The sequence below is a fragment of the Trichosporon asahii genome (assembly GCF_000293215.1).
Source record: "Trichosporon asahii var. asahii CBS 2479 unplaced genomic scaffold scaffold00017, whole genome shotgun sequence".
NCBI classification, from domain to species: domain Eukaryota; kingdom Fungi; phylum Basidiomycota; class Tremellomycetes; order Trichosporonales; family Trichosporonaceae; genus Trichosporon; species Trichosporon asahii.
The window spans coordinates 607114-627374 of NW_014040907.1; the positions used below are offsets into that span (position 1 = coordinate 607114).

Consider the following 20261-nt stretch of genomic DNA (forward strand, 5'->3'; position numbering starts at 1 on the left):
GCGACGTGGTCGCGGGGAAGCTTGGGACTGCTCTCCACCTTCTCCTCAGCGTGGCACGGTAGCTTCTAGCTCTCCGGTGCCTTGTCCTCCTCACTCTCCTGCTGCGGCTCACGCGGCGCACTGCTCCGCCAGCATCTGAATCCGTGCACGGTGCCGCGCACGCGCTCGTCTCCGGGATCGTCCTCGAACATGGCGCCGGTGTACTGCTCCGCGACACGGTCGCACTGCCATCCCTTCTTGCCAAGCTCCTCGATGAACGCCATGTCCTCTTTCGCGTACCACGGGCGGTGGTGCGTGAAGAACACCAGCGCGCAGGGCGTCTTGCCCTCGATGAACTGGGGCACGGGACCGCCGCGCAGCGTGCCCTCGAGCGTCTTCATGAGCGCGGCGTGCTGCGAGTGGTTGAACATGAGGTCCGAGAGGATGACGAGGTCAAAGTTGGGAACGTTCCCGGGTAATGGGTCGTCGACGGCGGACTCGGCCTCGCTCTGACACTCCAGAAGCGGCGTGACGTCGTGTCCCCACACGTGTCCCAGCACCTTGACGGCACGCCCCTCCTCGCTGCCGCCCAGGTTTGACTCGACGTTGTACTCGATGTTCTCGACGAGAGAGGCATCAGCGTAGTCCGTGATCAGCACGGTCTTGGCACCCGCAAGCGCGCAGCCGAGCGAGGGCAAACCACCACCGGCGCCGAGCTCCAGCACACGCTTGTGTCGCGAAAGAGACGGGTGCGAGAGAATGTACGAGGTAGTGACGAGGGCCGTGTTCCACCTGAAGTCAGCTTGGGCTTCCGCATCAGCTACTGCCGTCCCAGGAAGAATGGCCGCACCGTCCATGAGCCTGTAAGAGGGCGTCATAATCGGGTTACTGTCATTGGCCTGGTAGAGCTGGTAGAGCTCCTATGTGATGGGAGAAAGTGGGGAGACAACGCCCAAGCGATGGACACATACAGGTGATGTCCCCACAGCGGGTGACTTCCGACAAGCCTGATCTTGAGCTCATCCGGGCCATAGCCCTCTGGCAGCGTGTAGGTCGAGAAGGTGGCCTCCGGGGGAGGGGGTGACGGCTCGCGCTGAATGTCAGCTCTACTCTTCGACCTGTCAGCTCACCGGCATGAGGTCGCCGAGACCCATGTCGTCGTCGGACTCCATCTTGCCTGCGGTGTGTGTGGGTGTCGACGGGGTGAGGTCAGAGCGGACCGGTTTCATGCGCAGCGGACGCCGAACTTTGTTGACTTTTGAGAGGTCACGTGTTCATCGTTGGTCCCGCCGTCGATCCTGTGCGGGGAATGAAGTGGTTGAGGACATTTAGACAGTGTCCGCCGCGCCGTTCATACCGTCGAATGCATGATAGGAAAGCGAGGTCGCGATGATTTTAGGTGGGAACGCAGCAAAACATCTCAGTGTACCTCTCATAAACGTTACTGTGCATCTCACAACTACGCCATCCTCTACGAGTGTGATTGCACAACGGTGCCTCCCGTGCCCGTGCGCCGTGCCCGTCACGGGGGGTGGGCTGTAGTGAACACCGCACGCATGTTTGAGGCGCGGCCGGCACAAAGTCAGAAACGAATGACTCGGCTTTCCATCATGACGGATCTAGCGTTGGCATGCGGTGGTCGGACTGGCTGCCTCCAATCCTCGTCGTCACCAACAGGATGATGACTGCCAACGTGAGGCCGGTGCCAGCACAGAAGCTGGAGAACCAGAGGCTTCGGACGGTCTCGATCTCGACAGACGGCGTGTTTCCTTCCGAGGCCTCTATCGCAGGCGGAGACGACTCTTCATCATCATCTGCAGTGAGCGACACCCTTTCTGAAAGTTGCACTGACAGAGCACAGTTATAGTTGCGACATTGTCTATGTCTATCAGTTTAACGTCTTTAGCCAAAGCAACGTCATGTGCCTGGGATATGGCAGCTTCGTTGAACTTACCGGTGTTCATTGAGTCCTCAGTCGGCAGATTCAAGCCTGAAGCCGTCAGTAGACCCCTAGCTTTCGTTCCGTGCCTTACCAGCAGCGAGGAAAGCCATGACTGCGGCAGCATAGTTGTGGTCCTCCGCGAAGAACGTGACTCCAATCGCTTTGTTCAGGTCGCTCTGAGACTCCAATCCCCAGTAGACCAGCCGGTTGACAGTCCACTCGGCCGTCGAGTGGTCGCTGTGCTGCATGGAGACTGCAAACTCTCTGACCTCAAAATCGCATGATTGATCATCAGAGAGCGTCAGCAGGAAGGTGCGGTGCAAGCACGCCAAATACGCTTCCACAACACGTCGCCGAAAGATTGGAGCTTTGGGGTACAGCAGCTCGATGGAGTAGTGGATCCGTCGGAGGAGCAGCTCGTTCATGTGGACGATCGCGGTTCGTAGTCCTTGAGTGGCATCGTCGAGCTTGGCGTCGAGCCAATCTTCAACGCACTGCCTCATAGCTCCAAACGAGAGCTGCAGGTTGCCCCCGCCAGAGATAGGCGCAGCGCTCAGAAGAATCTCGGCCCATTCGAGGGAAACCGCACTCAGGCTCTTCAGCTTTTGCGCCTGCTGTGTTTGTTTGCGAATGATCTGGTCGAGCAGAGATACCGCGGCGCCGAGAACGCATCCCATTACAATCGCTATCCTTGTCAGAATAATGTGGGTCGGCCGCGAGTTTTCCACTGTGGGAGTGGCGAGCTTCAGTCCCTCGTTCAAAAGGACGTGGACGGGAAACACAGTGCTCTTGCTTTGCCACCGGATAAACACTTCTGATCTCCCGATGGTCAAAGAATCAACTGAGACATCGCGCGGCTCAGCAGTCTCATGGTCGAGGTATTCTTAAAGTAGGAAGCTGAGTCCATCAGATGTCCAAGCCAATAGGAGTGGTGTTGGTCAACGGAAGTGAAGCGGCTCAAGTCGAGATGCTGCAGGTCTTCTAAGATCAGACTGCCCGTGCAGTGCATTCCTAACAGCTTGCTGCAGGCACGAGGGTTATGCAGGACAATGCAGGCCAGGAACAAGACAGTCGCCCCGTTGACCTTGACAGCAGTCTCGCTTTTAAATGGCGGGAAGTTCGTGGGGCAGTATTCGCAGTTGGTTTGGTGGGTGTTGCTCAGCGGTACAGAATCGACACCCAGATAGACTTCGCAGCAGCGGAATGACGCATTGAGTTCCAGCGCCACAGAGTCGTCGAAGTTGTGATCGAGGACCATGGCCGCGGCAGTGAAACTCAGGGGAAGGAATCTGGGTTTGACGCTGCCTTTGGGCTCCTCGTAGCGGAAGATGAACTTCGCCCACCGATTTCGTAGATCTTCCGCATTCGAGCCTCCCACGTATTCTCCGGCGTACTTGAGGATGAGTGTCTGGCCCTGGGCTCCCGCAGGGCCAAACTTCCTGGGGGGTGCAACTGGTGCCTCGTCAGCGTTTACGCGTCCGTCAGAGCTTGGCTCCTACCTCGCAGGTGCTTCTTGTCCTTTGATTGTGGAGCCAACCACTCGTGCTCGGGAAACTCGGCGTACTGGTGGGTGGTGTAAGACCGGATGATAGCTTCCTGCACTCGGCTGAGGAACCAATCAAACTTTACGTGCTTGGGAATCCATCCCTTCGTTATATCGAACTCCCACTCTGACCCAGAGCGTAAGATGCAGGCCACAGAGCCCGGTGAACGGCTTCGTAAAGTGGGGCCGAGTTCTTCCTTCACGGCTGCTTCGGCGTCGTGGATGGCGTCTAGCCCCCAGGCGGAGATTACCGAGGCGGGAATCTTTGGATGAGATGTATCGGTCAACAGCCTCAATCGATCCATCAGATACTGGGCCCACCAGGCATCCCTCTTCGAGCGCTCCCATGATCCGACTTCCTCGTAGTCCTTGACAAGAGCAGGCCAGGCAGTGAGATCGTCCCCGAACCAGTGGAAGGTCAATTGGTCGTGGCAGTAGAGCCAGAAGAGGAAAAGCTCGGCGGCACTGTCTGGGAAACGGTGAGCCATACGTTGTGCGGTGTCGCTGGGGTAGCGCACCTGGCAGCTTGTGGCAGACAAACCATGGCGCGTGACGTTCGGGGTTTTCCGCCAGCTTGTAGACCTGGGCGGCGAGCGTCTCATCATGTGCTCGTTCTATGGCATTCTTCGCCAGGACCTTGAGCTTGTCGGCTTTGTCTTTGAACTTGATCTTTTTCTCCCTCAGTCTGTCGCGCGTGTTGAACAGGGACATTATGATCCGCTGTGGAGCTAACGGTCGCAATTTGAAAGCGCCTAAGACCTCCAGCTGTGAAGTGTTTGGTCAGCGACACGTCGAGCTTTCTGAGCGTTCTTTGCTTCCGTCCGACGATCAACACCATCCTGCGCCCCCTTCGACGAAATGTCGCATCCCGCATGAACTCGCCTCATGCGCTGACTCCCAGGGCCGGCGCAGGGCAAGGTACCGTGTACCGCAGACAGCTATTGACCGGCACTCCACGCCAGGATGGGCGAGTTCGGCTCGTGGAGTCGACGTTGCCGGCGACAGGAAAGATCGCAGTCGTCAGCAGAGGAGGTGAGTGTGCCAATAAAGAAGCGCCGCCATCTCTAGTCTAACCAGTATCGTACATATCGTTTGTCTAAGTCAGTCCCCTCAGCGTCAGGTCGTACACAACGTCCTCGCAGCGCGCGACACCGTACTTGATCGAGTCGAACTTGCGCCTGAGTGCATCGTTTCGGAGATTCAGCGAAGTGAAGGCGCTGAAAACGTCCTGGATGAAGGACGCAATGCGCGGCGGCAGGCCAAAGTTCTGCGCCGTAACCGAGTTGACCGCGAGACGGGGCTGTTGTTAGCCACTTTCGAGGCATACACCCAGCTTCCCCGAAGCACTCACCAGCTCGTTCACCATACCGATCACACCTTGGAGATAGTCGTCCGAGACGAGCTGGAGCTCGCCGACGTCCTCGCCCTGCACTGTGACGTTAGTTTGCACCGGCGTTTATTAAGCTTACGGCCCATGAGGCTCGCGGCCGTGAAGGCGGGGACGAGCTCGTCGTGCAGGATGAAGCGGGCCATCGCGATTGAGCTCACGAGGCTCTTGAACATGGGCGACAGAGCCCACTGATACCGGAAGAACTCGCCCTTGGGGATCAGAGTCGCAATCGAAGCCCAGTGCGTGTGGGCGCCCGCGACGATCTCGAGCGCCTTGTTCGCGATCGCCTCATCTGCATGTTAGCTTGATTCCAGGAGCTTTACTAGCTGTGTCGTCCGCCTGGTTGGCGGCGTGGCGGTGACGACGTTGGAGGAAATGGTAACTCACGCTGGGAGATGTTGGCCGAGTGGAGGCGGTTCAGCTCGGCAGTTGCCTGGCGGACGATGTCCTCGACGGGCTCGGTGGCCTCCTTGATCGTCTGGACGTCAGCATTGCGAATGGGAATTGCTTCTTTATCATCGCAGCAAGAAGAGTGTCGTAGTCAGAGACAGACGGTGGCCAGCGCGATCCGCCTGCGCTTAAAGGTGACCTTCCCTCCTCCACCTTCTGCCTTCCTCCGATCGCAGGTTACGTCAACCTTGCAATCGCTTTCCTTTCCTTTCGTCCACTTCATCACTCAACCTTCACTCATCTTCGTCCACCTTGAGAGCCAAAGTCTCCCTGCTGCCATCGGCACGCCCACAGTTGCTAACCCAGCGTCACACATCGAAAGCGACAGTCTTCCTCCACCTCCTTCCCTCTCCGACCTCGCGGACCGTTGGTCTTCCCCGGACTGAACTCACCTTCTTCAGGGCGGCCTCCTCCTCAAGCTGCGCAATGGCGCTGGATAGGGTGTCCTCGACGCTCTTCTTGGACTCGGACATGTTGGTGCTGGTGAGTACGACAGCACCATCCTGACGTTGCTCAGTGGATCGGCGGAGGCGCGCGCGACGGCGGCGGTTCTGATATTTTGGCGGACATGACCGCGAACTCCACAAAACCTCCACCTGACCTCCACTCTGGGTGTGCCCCTCCAGTGTCAGCGCCAAGCGGCAGCCCAGACCGGCGGAACCGAGGAAGACGCGGCTCCCGGGTCATCGGACGTTCGCGACGGCGCCATCGTTACTCGTCACCTCGTCACCATCAGTCACTCCCTCATCGTCCATCACTATTCATACACTCCTATCAGACTCGCCTCCGTCTATCCGAGACCGACGCACATTCCGAATTCGACGCTCCTTCACCCTTCCCATTCCCACCGACCGAACCTTATCAGTGTCTTCCCTCGCTCGCCCTGCCAGGCCGTCGACGTATCCGCGACAACGACGAGGCTACAACGCAACAAAGCCGTATAACTAGAAACAAATGGGCAACTGCTTCTCGTCCAAGAAACAAGGCCAGGTGCTCGGCTCCGGCCCGCCCAGCGCTGGAGCCAGCGCCGGTGCCAGCGCCCCCAGCGTGGGGGGCACGCCTGTCTCGCCCTCTGGGAACACAATAGGCGGTAGCGGAAACCCGGACGACCCGCGCGCCGCGGCGCTGCGAGCGGCAGAGGCGAGGGCTCAGGCTGTGAGTGATGACGGCCCTGGTCTGCACAGGTGGGGGGAGGAGCGCGAGGGGATACGGATGCTACGGGTTGATGGCTAGCAGGACCGCGCCCAGATCTCGTCTACGGACAGCGAGGCTGCCGTAGTACCCCGCTCTGCCCGACGATCCGCGCGCAGGTGCGGGGAGCGCACGGAGCTGCACCTGGTCTGACCGTTTGCTACCCCTGTATCGTGTCCTTGTCCCGAGGGTCCCAAGCGGCGTACAGTGCGGACGAGGCGGATTGGAAGGATCAGGACGAGGAGGGAAGGCACATGCGGCTGCATGAAGGAATGATCTAGAGCTAACGCACAGGCCGGCAACCGCGGTGTGTCGCCGACAAACGCAAAGGCAGGTCAGCTCTCGCAGAAGCTGGCGATGGAGCGACGGACCTCGTCGACTGCCAACGTCAAGGGCAACCCGAACGAGCGCATGATGGTGAGCTGCTTGGAATGTGAGATCGGAGCTGACATCAGGATGCCGGCCAGTGGAACTAGTTTATCCGGTGGTTTCGTTCTCATCTCTCTCGTTCTCTTCGGCAAAGCGCCGCGTATCTAAGGCTGAGTCGTGGCCGGCTGCGCGGCCGCAGGGCCCCACACCGCCCTCGAGCGCCATACCAGCCTCCAGCAGCCCAGGTTCAGTCAGTTGTATTCCTTGCTCCAGTACCTAATAGTAGTAGTGGTTTCATTACGTGTCATGACATCAGTTTGGATCCTTTGGAGCTGTTGATATCTGGAAGGGAGAGGGTTGTCATGCAGATCGGGACAAGAGTCGGTAGCGATCGGACATGAGGAAAGGGGCGGTTGAGTCGGAGATGGTCGTGTGGATGGGGATTCCAGGCACGAGAGGGAGAAGAAGGGAGAGACCTGGTGATAGGGGAAGGGGGTCACAGGTGGGCGTGTAGCCGGCGGCAGGAGGGATGAATGGCGGGGAGCCGCAAGAAGGTCCGAGAGCAGGAGTCGACAGAGGACAAGGCAAGGGATATCGAATCGGTGAAAGTACTGGGGAGCGATAGCCGTTGTAGCGCCAGACGGGTGAGCCGTGGATTGTGGAGGTGTGTGGAGGTTGTGTGTATGCTGTAGGTGGGCGTGAGCGCGTGTGAGCGCAGGGGGAGGGTGATGCAATGATCGTCTCGCGGTGGAGGCCGGTGTGCGCGGTGTGTGCGGTGCCTGTCCAAGTGGAGGCCCAGCCAATGGCCCCCACGACATTGTCCGGCCGAGGGTGTAGTTCCGTGCGTAGCCGTTATCACACCTACATAAACCGATCATCCACCCACACTCCCCCGACCGCATATCATCAGCATCGAGCACGCACCCATCCACAAAAGAACCACATCTACTACGTGAGTACAGACCTCCTGCTACCTTCCATCACCACGACACGGCATGCGTTGCCGGAGTCTCTATTCATGCTTCTCTGCCCCCGCACCACTGGCTGCGGGGGTGGGTGCGAGCGGACCTGGCACGCTTGGGAGTCATTGGCTCCGAGTCGAATCGAATCAGGACCGGGGTCCACCGTACGGCCTCGTCTCCACCCAACTTTGCGGGGGTGGCGGCTAGCACTCTGTCATATCACTGGTCTCTTCCAAACCCTCTCCACACTTGCTTTTGGCCCACCCATCCCCCCTTAGCCCCTGCTTGCACCGGGCAACGGACTATTTTCCGACAACAACGTCGACGACGTTTCTCCTCTATTCCTCCTACACCCTCTGCTGCTACCGGCCCGGACCTGCCGGACCTTGCCCGCCATGTTCTCGGCTATGCGCTCCCGTCACGCGAGCCTCCTCTCCCTCTCCCGCTCGGCTCTTAAGACGACCACCCCCGCCCTCCATGCTAACCGCATCAGCATCAGGATGACGCACAAGAAGGCCCTCACGCTCGAGAGCATCAACCCCGCCGTCCTCGACGTGCAGTACGCCGTCCGCGGCGAGCTCGCCCTCAAGGCCGACAAGTACATGCACCAGCTCGAGGACGGCGACAAGTCGCTCCCCTTTGACAAGGTCGTCACCGCCAACATTGGCAACCCCCAGCAGAAGGGCCTCAACCAGCGCCCGATCACGTACTGGCGCCAGGTCATCTCGCTGCTCGAGAACCCGATGCTGATGGAGGAGCACCTCGACGGCATCAAGACCATCTACCCCGCTGATGTCATCCGCCGCGCCCAGAGCCTGCACAAGGAGATCGGATCGGTCGGCGCGTACACCCACTCCAAGGGCGTTCTCCAGATCCGCCAGCGTGTTGCCAAGTTCATCGAGAGTGAGTAACGCACGGGGCGTAGGTCGAAAGCGATAGGGACACCGGGTGCTCTCGCGAGTTGCTCGGACCGCCCCCGAGTCGGAGGATGTTGTCGAGATAGCTAGGAAACAGGATGGCCCGAGCTAACAACGCAGAGCGCGACGGCTACCCCTCGGACCCCGAAATGATCTTCCTGACTGCCGGTGCCTCTGCCGGTGTGTCTCAGATCCTCGGCCTCGCCCTCAAGCCCGGAGACGGCGCCATGATCCCGATTCCTCAGTACCCTCTGTACACCGCTACCCTCTCCTACATCCACGGCAAGCCGATTCCCTACTACCTGAATGAGGACGCCGAGTGGTCGACGAACACTGCCGCTCTCCGCGAGGGTGTCGCCAAGGCGAAGCAGGACGGCACGCCCATCAAGGCGCTCGTCGTCATCAACCCCGGCAACCCGACCGGAGCGTGCCTGACGCGCGAGGCGATGGAGGACGTCGTGCGCTTGTGTTACGAGGAGTCGATCCTCCTCCTCGCTGACGAGGTGTACCAGCGCAACATCTTCAACAACGACACCAAGCCCTTCATCTCCTTCAAGGAAGTCGTGAAGAGCATGGACAAGGACATTGCGGACAGTGTCGAGCTCGTGTCCTTCCACTCGATCTCGAAGGGCGTGTCGGGCGAGTGCGGCCGCCGCGGCGGATACTTTGAGCTGTGCAACATTGAGCCCGACGTCGTGGACCAGATCTACAAGATGGCCTCGGTCACGCTCTGCCCGCCCGTCACGGGCCAGGTCGGCGTGGACCTCCTCGTCAACCCGCCAGTGGAGGGCGACGAGTCCTACGAGCAGTGGAAGGAGGAGACGTCGCTCACGCACGAGAACCTGGCCTCAAGGTCCAAGTACATGCAGGAGCGCTTCTCCCAGCTGCCGAACATGTCCTGCCAGCCGGCCGACGGCGCGATGTACCTGTTCCCCCGCATCGAGATTCCGGAGAAGGCCATCAAGGAGGCCGAGAAGCGCGGCAAGGCCCCCGACGTCATGTACACCCTCGACCTGCTCGATGCCACCGGCATCTGTGCCGTGGCTGGAAGCGGCTTCGGACAGGAGCCCGGCACATTCCACATGCGCGTCACCGCGCTCTGCCCCGGCGTCGAGGAGTATGTCGACAAGATTGAGAAGTTCCACAAGGACTGGATCAGGAAGTACGAGTAGAGTGTGCGCTCCCGGCTCTGAAGGTGCCTTGGCTCGATCTTAGACTGAAATGACTCTTTAGGATATATCTGTAAATTATGCATTAGTGATGGCTGTCATCAACCTCGAGTTTGGCGGAGGGGAGGGCAAGGCGAGAGCTCCCGCCGACTCGTACCAAGTGTTTCGCAGAATTCTGTGGATTGCTGTGGTTGGTGGTGCCTGTCGCAGCTGTAGCCAACAACGTCAGTCAGCAGTGGCGCCCGCGACAGGATGAAGCTCGCTGATGTTTGGATAGCAGTCATGCATGGGTTTTCAGGTTACAACAAAGGGGAGATCTAAGAGTAAAGCGGTACACCGGTACCGGAGAGAAACATGCGACTGAGTGTCGCTTTTGGGGACAGAGGTCAGAGGTAGGTGGTGGTAAGTGGGATGTGTTGGAACGGAGCCCATGGTGCGCCCTAGTACGCTCCGCTCTCGACAATCTCGTTGCGGACGGCCTTGCTCGCGCTAGCCTCGAGGGGCTCTCCGATACCCGAAGTGTCGATGCCGTGTTCCTTCAGGTATGCCTTCCACTTCTCGTCCTCTGAGCCGAGCTCGAGGTCCATGTCGGGGATGAGGAACCAGGTCGCAAGGGCGCCGACGATGGAAACCGCCGAGCCGATGAGGAAGACGACCTGCTGCCCCTTGAACTCGTCATGGAAGGCGTTCTGGATCGGGGTAAACACCTGCGTGCCGATCGCGGCGCCGGCCTTGCCCCACGCGGCAGAGAAACCGAGCATGTGTCCGCGCAGCGGGGTCGGGAAGACCTCTCCGCCGATCAGGATTGTGGCTACTCCGGGACCCGCCTCGGCACAGGCGAGAAAGATGCCGTAGTAGATGATCAGCCCCGCTGTGGACTTTTGCACCGTCGCCATGCCCCCGCCAAGCCCAAAGCCGAGGATACCCTGCATCGCGAATCCGAGGGCCATGGTCTGCTTCCGCCCAATCTTGTCCATGAGGTATCCGCCAATGAGGCAGCCGGGGAGGAGGAAGGCGTTGATGAGCGTGCTCCACCCGATGTTCTGCACGATGCTGTTCTGGGGGTTCACCTGGCTCATGATCTGCGAGCTGAACAGGGAGAAAGGATAGGACACGGCGTCATACAGGAACCACGTGAGGCAGGTGCCGATGATGCGCGGGTAGTAGCGCTTGAACGCGAGCCAGTACACGCGCACGCCGAGCATGCCCTTCATCGCTGCGTTGCGGTACGCGGTCGAGTTGACCATCTTGAGCCGGGCCCAGAACACTGCAAGAGGGGGGATGAGCCCGAGGCCGAGACAGATACGCCACGTGCCCTCGAACCCGTGCGTGCCCGTGCTATGCAGGCCGTAGCCGTAACACTGGAGGACGATGATGACGACAATGCCCGCGAGGACGAAGCCAAAGTCGATGGCAAAGTCGCCAACGCTCGCGACAAGGAAGCCGCGGTGCTTGCGCACCGTCGAGGTCTCGTCGGCCGCCTCGATAGAGGACGTGCCGCACACGGGGTACTCGCCTCCGGCACCCACACCGGCGAGACCACGGCCGACGAGCATCATCCAGAACATGCCCAGCTCGGACGTGCCGTGTGCCGCGCACGAGATGACGATACCCCCAATCAGGGCGCAGGTCGTGAGCACGACGCCAAACTTGCGTCCGATCCGGTCGATGAGCGCGCCGAACACGAGCATGCCGACAATTTGCCCGATGAAGAACGAGTTTGAGATGCGCGTCTTCATCGTCGCATTAAAGGTTTCCGGATACACTGGACTGTCAGCCGTGATAACCCGGCTAACATGAACTTACATTCCTTGAAGAGCAGGTTCAGGTAGCCGATCACCTGCGCGTTGTAGCCGTCAGACACGAGCGCGATGCCCGAGAAGATGACCGTGACGATCGCCGAGCTGACGTCAGTACACGCTGGAAGAGGTCGAACTCACATCTTGGTCGTGTGGTTGTAGACGTGCCGGGAGGGTTCCTCGAGCTCAGCGAGGCGCGAGTGGAACACGGGCTGCGGGTCCTCGGGCCCAGCGAGGGAGAGCTTCTTCTCCTTCTCCTTCTCGTGCGCGAGCGTGGTGCTGCCGTGGGTGTCGCTCATGCTTGGGGGTACTTCTGGGGATTCTCCTATCGCTCCCATCAGTAAGCTGGGTTATATACTCATCCGGAGCTGTCCTCTGGCAGCATAGCCGTCTGCTCCAGCCCGCACAATTGCCAACAGAAATGCCGCGCTAGTCGCATCGCATGCATGCACATGCACCTCGAGTGGTCGTGTGCGGGTCGTGTGGAGCAGACGAGTTTCCTGGGCAAGACCGCCGAAATAGACTAGTCCAAATGTCAAGACGCAAGACTGCAGCACGCACGTTCTCGATTCCATGGCCTGCGGCGCCTCTCAGTGGTTCACCGACATGGAGGCCCCGATGCCGCCGGAAGTACCGGCAGGGGGAGGAGGAGGGGCTGTCACCTGGCTGGGTTAATCTTGGCGAGATAAACGGCAGACACGCTGCAGGGGCCTGGCATCTCGGTGTTTACTTCACCGGATCATGTTATACGCACGTTTCAAAGAGCTCAGCATATCGCGTCGCGCCGATTTCTGTATCCCGCTCCATCGGCCCCATGCTCTGCTTGGATGCTATTGCTTCAGCACGCTCCAACGGCGGCCCGGGGGGCTAGGAGCATGTTTCTGACCCGCCGCGGCGTCTGCTCGGACGATAGCTGGCCCTTCACGTGCATTATCCAGCGAGTTCGGGCCGGAAGGAGTGCGATTCGGCCAAAAAAGTTGCAAATGACCCTGGACAGACGAGCAAGCTATAAGGCATGATTTAAGGCACTGCCTTATCCTCTCGCGACTATAAGGCAGTGCCTGAACGCGTTGGAAAAGCTGTAGGAGCTCTTTCCCGGATCGTACTGTCGAAGAGAGGGGAAAATGACAATATTCAGGGAAAATTCAAGGGAAACTACAGTGAAATTCAGTCAATGAGGTTATCGCCGTCACGCGGCTGTGATATCGCCTGCCAAGCGCATAGCATGCACTGTTGCAACAACGTACGTCCCAAAGCTAGTGGCACCCACTGAAAGCATCGACCTTGAGTTCATCTGGACACGTTTGTGATGACGCGAGTGAGAGAGCGAGGTCGTGGCAGTCGGAGTGCGCATCAAACTGCCATTCCACATCTCACATCGCATATCTCACATTGAGTGTGCCGGTGGAGAGTGCTCCGTGGAGGGAGTGTGCCGATGGTTCTAGCTTGTCGGATCGATGGTATCCTCGACTGAACGGGATCTCTTTCCGCCCCAAAGCTGACACTCGTGACATCTTAGCATTCATCTGTGTTGTTGACTGTGCAGAAGTGAGTTCGTATCGTTCCTCGGGGACTTCAGATGCTGAGCGGCTTGGTAACACTTCTTGTTTGGTGTTCGCCAGATGACAGTCACCCGCTCCAAGCGCAGCAAACGCTTCGCCATCGCCGGAAGGACAGTTGTAGACGGTCTTCCTTGGGCTACCCTCAGCATCTGGTCGCCCTCATGGTGTTGCTGCAAATTGGCGCTCAAGGCTACAGAATGTCTTCTGCCACTGCTCACGGGTCCTTAGCCCGTAAAAAGACTTGCATCTCAGAATGAACAGGCACAACGTCTCATGCGCTATGAGTAGCTTGTCACACATTATCCGTGTCTACAGCACAGGAACCTAGTTGAAAACACACAGAGCTTGCTTGAAGAAGTTTGCGAGCGCGGCGGGTTCGCCAACCCCAGGAAGTTGGTACATGGGTTGAGTTTGGCCGCTTCTCCAGAGTAGCGCTGGGTTCTCAGTGAGTCACCATACCATGACTCGCGAGTGGGTTGTCGAAACACTGCTCTGATGCTGACCAGCCAGAGTGGGTCGTCACTGGACTGGGTACTTACCGTCCGGGCGACGCATTGGCGCAGTCTTGCTCACGAACACGGTGGTGTGAATGCGGATCAGGAGCGGTTCAAGCCAGTCGCGGTAGTGGGGATCGTCGCGCAACAAGTCGAGGAGGCCGCTATTCGAGTTGAAAGCATCGATCTGGATCTGGAAGTCACTAGGATCTGCGCTCTTGAGGCAGAGCAGGAGGTTCTTGTTGAAGCACGTCTGAAAGCTTAGAGCGACAGCAGTACAGCGTTTGCGATCCAGCTCTGATCCATCCCACTGCCCCGCATCCGCGAAGGCGGTTTCGAGAAGCAACTGAAGTTGGCTCCACAGATCCATTAGCCCTTCCTTCATTTTGCTGGCATAGGCATCCTGCTTATCGTCCAACCACTTGTCAAAGAAGCCTTTGGTGGCGTCGAGGTCGACTTGGAGGCTGCTCAGTCCCCCGATGGCGACGAAGCGTAAGAAGTTCGCGCCCCACTCGATAGCCACCGCGCTGAGAGATTGGATGTTCTGCGTTCGGCGCTCGCGTTTCTGTATCTCTGCTTCGACGATAGATAAAACAGCTCCAAAGGTGCACGCCGCAGCTAATGCCAGATTCTGGAGGTACTCCATGGCTCCCCCGCTTCTCTTAGGGAGAAGCAGTTGTCCATGCGCCAGAGCGTCACACAGCACTGCTGCAGTGGGGAATGGTTCGAGGGTTTCGGGGTGAGACAGTACTTTGTTGTTCCACCAGTACAGCGAGCCTGTATCACGGCCAACGTAGGAGGCAACCAGCTGGGAGCATGAACGAGCCCACGTCTTCATAGACGTGCTGATGTCACCCTCCCAAAGGATGTCGAGGATGCGTGTCGACCACTCCGAAAGGTGATTCTCCGGGGTGATGTATCCCCACACATTGTTGGAACTGAGGTCTCGGAGTATAAGAGCCCCGGTTCGGGGCAAAGAAAGCAGCTTTGCGCATGCCAGTGGGTGATTGACGACTACGCAAGCTAGGAGGACAACCGTGGCACCGTTAATGTTCTCAAGGGTCTTGGGTCCGAATGGTGCCAGACTTTCGCGAGCTTGGCAGTCATTGAGACCGATGGAGCATTTGAGGGGGTGCACAGCCAGCTTGACAACGCATGAGGGGAAGGTGGCAAAGAGACCAAAGGCAATATCGTCTGTGAAGCGGTGATCAAGCACCATGGCGGCCACCATGTGCGTGAGGGGAAGGAAGCGAGGTCTGTCCTTGACCTTCAGCGTTCCTGGATCTTCAAAGCGGAAGATGAAGTCCGACCACGTGTCGCAAAGGGTTGTGTGTTTGATAGGATCCTCTCCCTTGTATTTCCCGGCGGTGTACAGGATCAGAGTCTGCCCTTGATACCCCGCGGGTCCGAATTGTCGAGGTGGTCCGACTGAGGGACAGTCAGCATGTGCACAGTCGGTGGCATTTAGACTTACCCATATCTGAGGTCACGACTAAGGGCGGGCAACGTTGGTAGTTATCAGGGCGCCATTTGTACTCGATGAACTCAGCGTAGGCATGACCAGTGTGTGACAGCAGGATGGCCTCCTCAATCCGGCTCCTGAACCAGTTCCAAGCCACACGTTCGGCCGCCTCACCGTGGTCCCCAATGCGAGGGATATCGAACGTCCAAGCTTGGTATCCACGTAACAGGCAGCGTTCTTCGGGCTCAGGGGGTTCCTTCTCGTCCTTGGCTAAGGGCAACAGAAACTTGTCGCTGAGAGTCACTGGGGCCTTGAGGCGGGAGGTGCAGGTCAGTTGGTGTACGAAGCCCAGCTCAGCAGCCTGCATCATCTTCATTGCGCTTTGATAATCCACTGGAGCCACTGACTTGCAAGGGCAGTCGTGAAGTAAGTGGTAGACCATCTCGTTGTTTGCCTTTGCCCAGTCGAAGATTCGCCCCGCCGTTGAACCTGTCGACGTTCAGTAGGGTCGCCCGATGTACTGCATGCGCACCTGGAACTTCCGAGCAAACATCCCATGGACCAAGAGGCCGTGGGCTTTCCTTCAGTCTGTAGACCCGTGCGGATAGAACCTCATCCCCGGAACCGGACAGCCTGAAGGTGTTTTTGAAGCGATTGCTGAGCGAGGGCCCGCGTTGGAGGTCACTCATGGTCGGATCCGTGTTGGCAGTGGTGTTGCTCGATGGACGGGACAGTGGGGAGTGACGAAGAAGTGATGGTGACACGTCGGGGGGAGTCACTTCTCCTTGGGTGCTTTTAGAGCAAGCGCGTACATTCTCGCAGACTCATGAGCATTGATTCTCGATGGTTACAGTGGGGCATCATCATCGTGCATCGGTTTGATCCTGCCACACGCCCCTTTGAGCCGCTGACGATCGCTGCCTAGGGTGTCGCAGCCGGACCAGCTCTCTCCCCAACCGTGGCCACCCGACGCACAGCTACAAAGGCTCATCGACGATCCTGACCCTGGCTGCCTCTTTGTTCCAATGTGCTACGCTTTTAGAAGAACATGAGGGTATCCGGCCGTGTCGACCGTGAGACGGGCCGTACAGCGCTCCGGTGCCCCAGTCGCCATCTTCATCTCCATCAGCCCCTTCGCTACGAAGCGAAGCTCCAGTGTAATCAAGTCCCATTGCCGCCTGCTTCGGGAAGACGGTATCGCTTCACAGTAATTGATCCGGGTATGGGTATAATGTACATTAGGCATGGCATAAAGTGTGGTGCAGGATGTTCGTCTATGATATAGTCCGTCGAGAGTCCGTGTTCAGCTCTAAGTAGTCTTGGGCATGGAAGCGTTGTAGTACTGGCACCTGTCCAGCGTGATCTGGTCGAAGCGCTGCACGCCCAAGAGTCCGTGGAGGATCTTGTCGATAATGCGCTTCATGTCCCACCCGATATCTCCATTGGCCGTCTTCCAGGTCCAGAACACCCAGCCTGCGACAGTCTCGTACGCCTGGAGCTGCGCCAACAGGCTCTCCTTGACCTACGTGACGCGGTCGGGCTCGTCGCCCCATCCGGGGCACTGGCCGGGGTTCTGGATCCCCGCAACGCCCTCGAACCACGAGCAGCTGCCTCCGCGCGCCGGCGCGCCAAACTCAGCAACCATGACCGTGAAGTACTTGCGCGCAAAGTCGACGAGGGAGTTGGCCTGCTCGCACTGCGCCTTGAGGACGGCCGCGCCGGTCCAGTTGGCCTTGCTCGGCTCGAAGATGGAGAACAGGTGGCGATCCATGGCCACGTTGGGGTCGCCCGTGACGTTGCGGAAGTCGCCGTAGCGCTCTGCACCATCAAAGGAGTCGTGGATGAGGATAGTCATGTTCTGGATGCCGGGGGCGGGGATGGCGCGAATCGCATTGTGCGCGTCGACGTAGAACTGCTTCAGGAACTGGCGCGCCTCGTCGCGGCGCTCGTTCGGCAGACGCGGCTCGTTCACGAGCATGAGCGACTTGAGCACGCCGCCATACTTGGGCTGCGTGAACTCGGTGGCTGCGACGACGAGGGCGTCGATCGTGCGCTTCTTGTTCTCCTCGCTGAAAAAGAAGCCCGCGCGGTCCGTCTTGTGTCCCGAGTGTGCGTCGAGAGACTGCGGGCCAGGCACGGCGTGCATGTCCAGCATGACGCGGAGGCCGTGCTTCTGGGCCCACCCGAAAGCCTGCTTCAAAACCTCCCAGGTCACCACCTGGCCGCGGTACGGCTCGTCGCCAGCCGTGGGGATGAAGGTCCAGTAGCCCACAGGGATGCGCACCGTGTTCAGGCCTGCGGCGGCGATCTCGGCAAAGTCCGCCTCGGTCACAAAACTCTTCCAGTGGTTGTCGATGTACTCCTTGTTCTGGTCGTAGGTCTGCGCCATCGTCCACTCGTCGACCCAGTTCTTGCCCGAGCCGAAGCCGCCGCCGTCGGCCGTGATCCAGCCCTCGTACACGAGCCAGCCGCCGAGGTTCACACCGCGGATCTTGTCCAGACCCTGCACCACGGAAGGGTCGTCGATCGAACCGCTGTTGTTGTGGATCGTCGGCTGCGGAGGTGCCTGGGTCGTGTTCGTCGGAGGGATCGTGGCGTTTGAAGGCACAGCGGTGCCGGTGGTAGGAACAGCGGTTACGTTGGCCGAGGTCGCGGTCGGTGCAACGGTCGCGTTCGTCGTCGGCACAGCGGTCGCATTCGGCAGCGTCGACGTTGGAGCCAGTGTGGAAGCGGCGTTCGGGTCAACACTTGAGGACGTGGAGGCGTTGGGAGCGGCACTCGAGGATGAAGTGAGCGCGTCAAAGTTGGCACTCGAAGAGAGGGAATCGGCAGAAGAAGAGGTAGGGTCGATAGCGGTGGTTGCAAGGGGGTCCGCGCTGCTGCTCGTGACGAGGTTGGCCGAGCTGGAAAGGGGTGCGGACGACGGGCCGACAAGCGAGCTGTCCACCCCGTTCGCCGAGGAACTCGCAGTAGAGCTTGAGGTTGAAGTGAGATTAGGGTCTGGGGTGGAGGTGACGACTCCGTCCGTGGTCTCAGGAACGGCCGTGTCCGTGCCCTCCGAGTCGGCGCTGGACGTGATTCCGAGAGTCAAAGTGGGGTTGGGCGACAGTGTAGGGGCAGCGTTCTGCTTACCGTCAACGAGCGTGGGCAGGCTGCCAGCGCCGGTGGTGCAAGACGTCGCAGGGAACAGCCACGGCGCCCACTTGCGCCAGCCGCCATTGCTCTGCTGATTCTGCAGCTCGCGGTGGAAGTCGGCCCAGTTGTCGAACTGCCGACGCTGACCGTTCTCCTCGATCTCGCCGTGGAAGTCTTGCAAGTCGGAGGACGGGGTGCATGGGTCGAACGTCTGGTGCTGGCGCCAGCCGCCGAATGGCCAACGACCACCACCGTGGCGAGCGTGAAGGGCGCCGGCGTTGGCACCGTCGGGCTGGATAGCTGCGGCGCACGCGCCGGTCGCGGCAGCAATGCCAGCGATGGCGTGCAGCTTCATGGTAACGAGTGTCGAGAAACGAGCGTGGGTTGTTGGGTGGGAGAAAGCCTCAAGAGCAGAGAAGATCCTCCTGCTTTTGTAGTCAGAGGGTCAGAACGAACGGTGTGCGAGGGAGCGAGGACAAAAGTCCGCCAGACGCTGCCGGGAACCGACGACAGGGACGGCAGGGGCGACAGTGCATAAGGTGCGAGGTGCAGGTATGCAGAGCATGCAGCGTGTGGTGTGCGAAGTAGAGGCGGCGCGAGATGCGAAGGGAGCGTGGGTGCAGGAGGTGCATGACGGCGGCGGCCGCGGAGAGGGGCAAGGGAAGGCAGACAGCTGGAAAGGGCGAGTTTGAGCTTGAGCCTGTTTGGGCCGTGAGCTCCTCGACAGCCGGTAGGACGCCTGGTGCAAGTGCTGGAATTCGGTGGGCTGGTCCCACTCAACGTTCTTGGGGACAGGTGTTAGCAGAACCGATCGCACGAGTGAGTGACCAGGTGAGTCGCACCCCTTTCGCGCTGTGTGACCGCTGCGCGCGGGGCACCTATGCCGCATGCGATGCGCACATCGCCCTTGGTGCATCGCTCCTTCTGTGAGCGGTGTCGAGCAGGTCTGACGAGGGGAATGAGGTTTGGGGACCGCTCAATTGTGAGTACCTTAACTCTATGCCGAGTTGCTCTGTTCCCGCTGAAAAGAACAAGCGACGTGTTGCGGGCTGGCGGGCCAGTTGGCTGAGTTGGGTGCTGTTGGCTGAGTTGGAGCTTGGTGTTTCGAGCGTGCCTTGCATTCACCTCGGCTGCTTCCGGAAGTCGCACTTCTGGGTCCACCGGGGAAGTCACGATGGCCGCTGCGTGGAAAGCTTTCTCAGAGCTTGCGGAGCCTTGCAGCGGGCTTACGCACCGCTGGCCGAGCTTAATAGTTGTGGAAAGTTCATCACACCGGCGCCGATCGAATCAGACTGCAGGCGGGCGTGCACTGCGTCATCGCCGCTTTGCCACCGGTTCAGGCATGAAACACGACGTGCGTGCACTGAAACTCCAGGGACGTGTAGGACATTCCAGGAGTAAGGGCCAGGAGACACCCAGGAGTGTGCAGGAGTAAGCACCTCTGTGCAGTGTGTTCGGACACCGTTGCCAGGCAGAACATTGCTGCTTGACGACTCACCATCGCAGAGCCTGCGCTGATGAGAAAGTACCTTCACTCAAACCGTTGCGACCTCGGACGCGAGGAGGGCCGGCACCGAGGGCAGCGACGCTTGACAGCTTCGCCCAAAAGAGGGTGTACGAAGGTCTTACACTACTTCTGGGTCAATTATCTGTCTCGGTCGATCCCCGTCAACCTCTTGGGACGTTCTGAGACCCACTGTTCCCACAAGCAACACACTGCGTGTCTTGCCGAGCCGTTCTCTGCTACGCTCTGTCAGTGAGAGCCAGTACTCTGGGCCGCAGCAGTACCGAGCAGGCGATGCAATGGGACACGATCGTCGGCGCCTGACCGTCTGAATTGCTGGGTCGCAAGATCACGCAACCTCAATGAGATGACGAGAGAAGCCCGTACCCACGC

At 59.4% G+C, this 20261-nt stretch overlaps 7 protein-coding genes across 7 annotated transcripts; 2 read left to right on the plus strand and 5 right to left on the minus strand.

Moving 5' to 3' along the window:
* Positions 1-65: 65 nt before the first annotated feature.
* Positions 66-1151, minus strand: A1Q1_07806 (nicotinamide N-methyltransferase, Nnt1p; the record flags this gene model as incomplete). Its single annotated transcript, XM_014326818.1, has 3 exons — positions 66-840; positions 951-1066; positions 1110-1151. 3 exons carry the CDS (start codon positions 1149-1151, stop codon positions 66-68), a joined length of 933 nt encoding a protein of 310 aa, XP_014182293.1.
* A 436-nt stretch (positions 1152-1587) lies between these two features.
* A1Q1_07807 (uncharacterized protein) lies at positions 1588-5777 on the minus strand (the record flags this gene model as incomplete). The annotated part of the gene is made up of 10 exons (XM_014326819.1): positions 1588-1826; positions 1934-1969; positions 2013-2804; positions 2954-3373; positions 3421-3933; positions 3983-4229; positions 4816-4890; positions 5013-5146; positions 5242-5332; positions 5697-5777. The coding sequence occupies 10 exons, from the start codon at positions 5775-5777 to the stop codon at positions 1588-1590; spliced, it is 2628 nt and encodes an 875-aa protein (XP_014182294.1).
* Positions 5778-6258: 481 nt separating this feature from the next.
* A1Q1_07808 (uncharacterized protein) lies at positions 6259-7032 on the plus strand (the record flags this gene model as incomplete). The annotated part of the gene is made up of 2 exons (XM_014326820.1): positions 6259-6459; positions 6790-7032. 2 exons carry the CDS (start codon positions 6259-6261, stop codon positions 7030-7032), a joined length of 444 nt encoding a protein of 147 aa, XP_014182295.1.
* A 1189-nt stretch (positions 7033-8221) lies between these two features.
* On the plus strand, positions 8222-9915 carry A1Q1_07809 (transaminase; the record flags this gene model as incomplete). Its single annotated transcript, XM_014326821.1, has 2 exons — positions 8222-8729; positions 8864-9915. The coding sequence occupies 2 exons, from the start codon at positions 8222-8224 to the stop codon at positions 9913-9915; spliced, it is 1560 nt and encodes a 519-aa protein (XP_014182296.1).
* Positions 9916-10352: 437 nt separating this feature from the next.
* Positions 10353-12010, minus strand: A1Q1_07810 (uncharacterized protein; the record flags this gene model as incomplete). Its single annotated transcript, XM_014326822.1, has 2 exons — positions 10353-11682; positions 11853-12010. The coding sequence occupies 2 exons, from the start codon at positions 12008-12010 to the stop codon at positions 10353-10355; spliced, it is 1488 nt and encodes a 495-aa protein (XP_014182297.1).
* A 1074-nt stretch (positions 12011-13084) lies between these two features.
* A1Q1_07811 (uncharacterized protein) lies at positions 13085-15918 on the minus strand (the record flags this gene model as incomplete). Its single annotated transcript, XM_014326823.1, has 6 exons — positions 13085-13422; positions 13492-13551; positions 13614-13760; positions 13813-15195; positions 15242-15590; positions 15637-15918. 6 exons carry the CDS (start codon positions 15916-15918, stop codon positions 13085-13087), a joined length of 2559 nt encoding a protein of 852 aa, XP_014182298.1.
* An 833-nt stretch (positions 15919-16751) lies between these two features.
* Positions 16752-18719, minus strand: A1Q1_07812 (family 5 glycoside hydrolase; the record flags this gene model as incomplete). Its single annotated transcript, XM_014326824.1, has 1 exon — positions 16752-18719. One exon carries the CDS (start codon positions 18717-18719, stop codon positions 16752-16754), a length of 1968 nt encoding a protein of 655 aa, XP_014182299.1.
* Positions 18720-20261: the final 1542 nt, after the last annotated feature.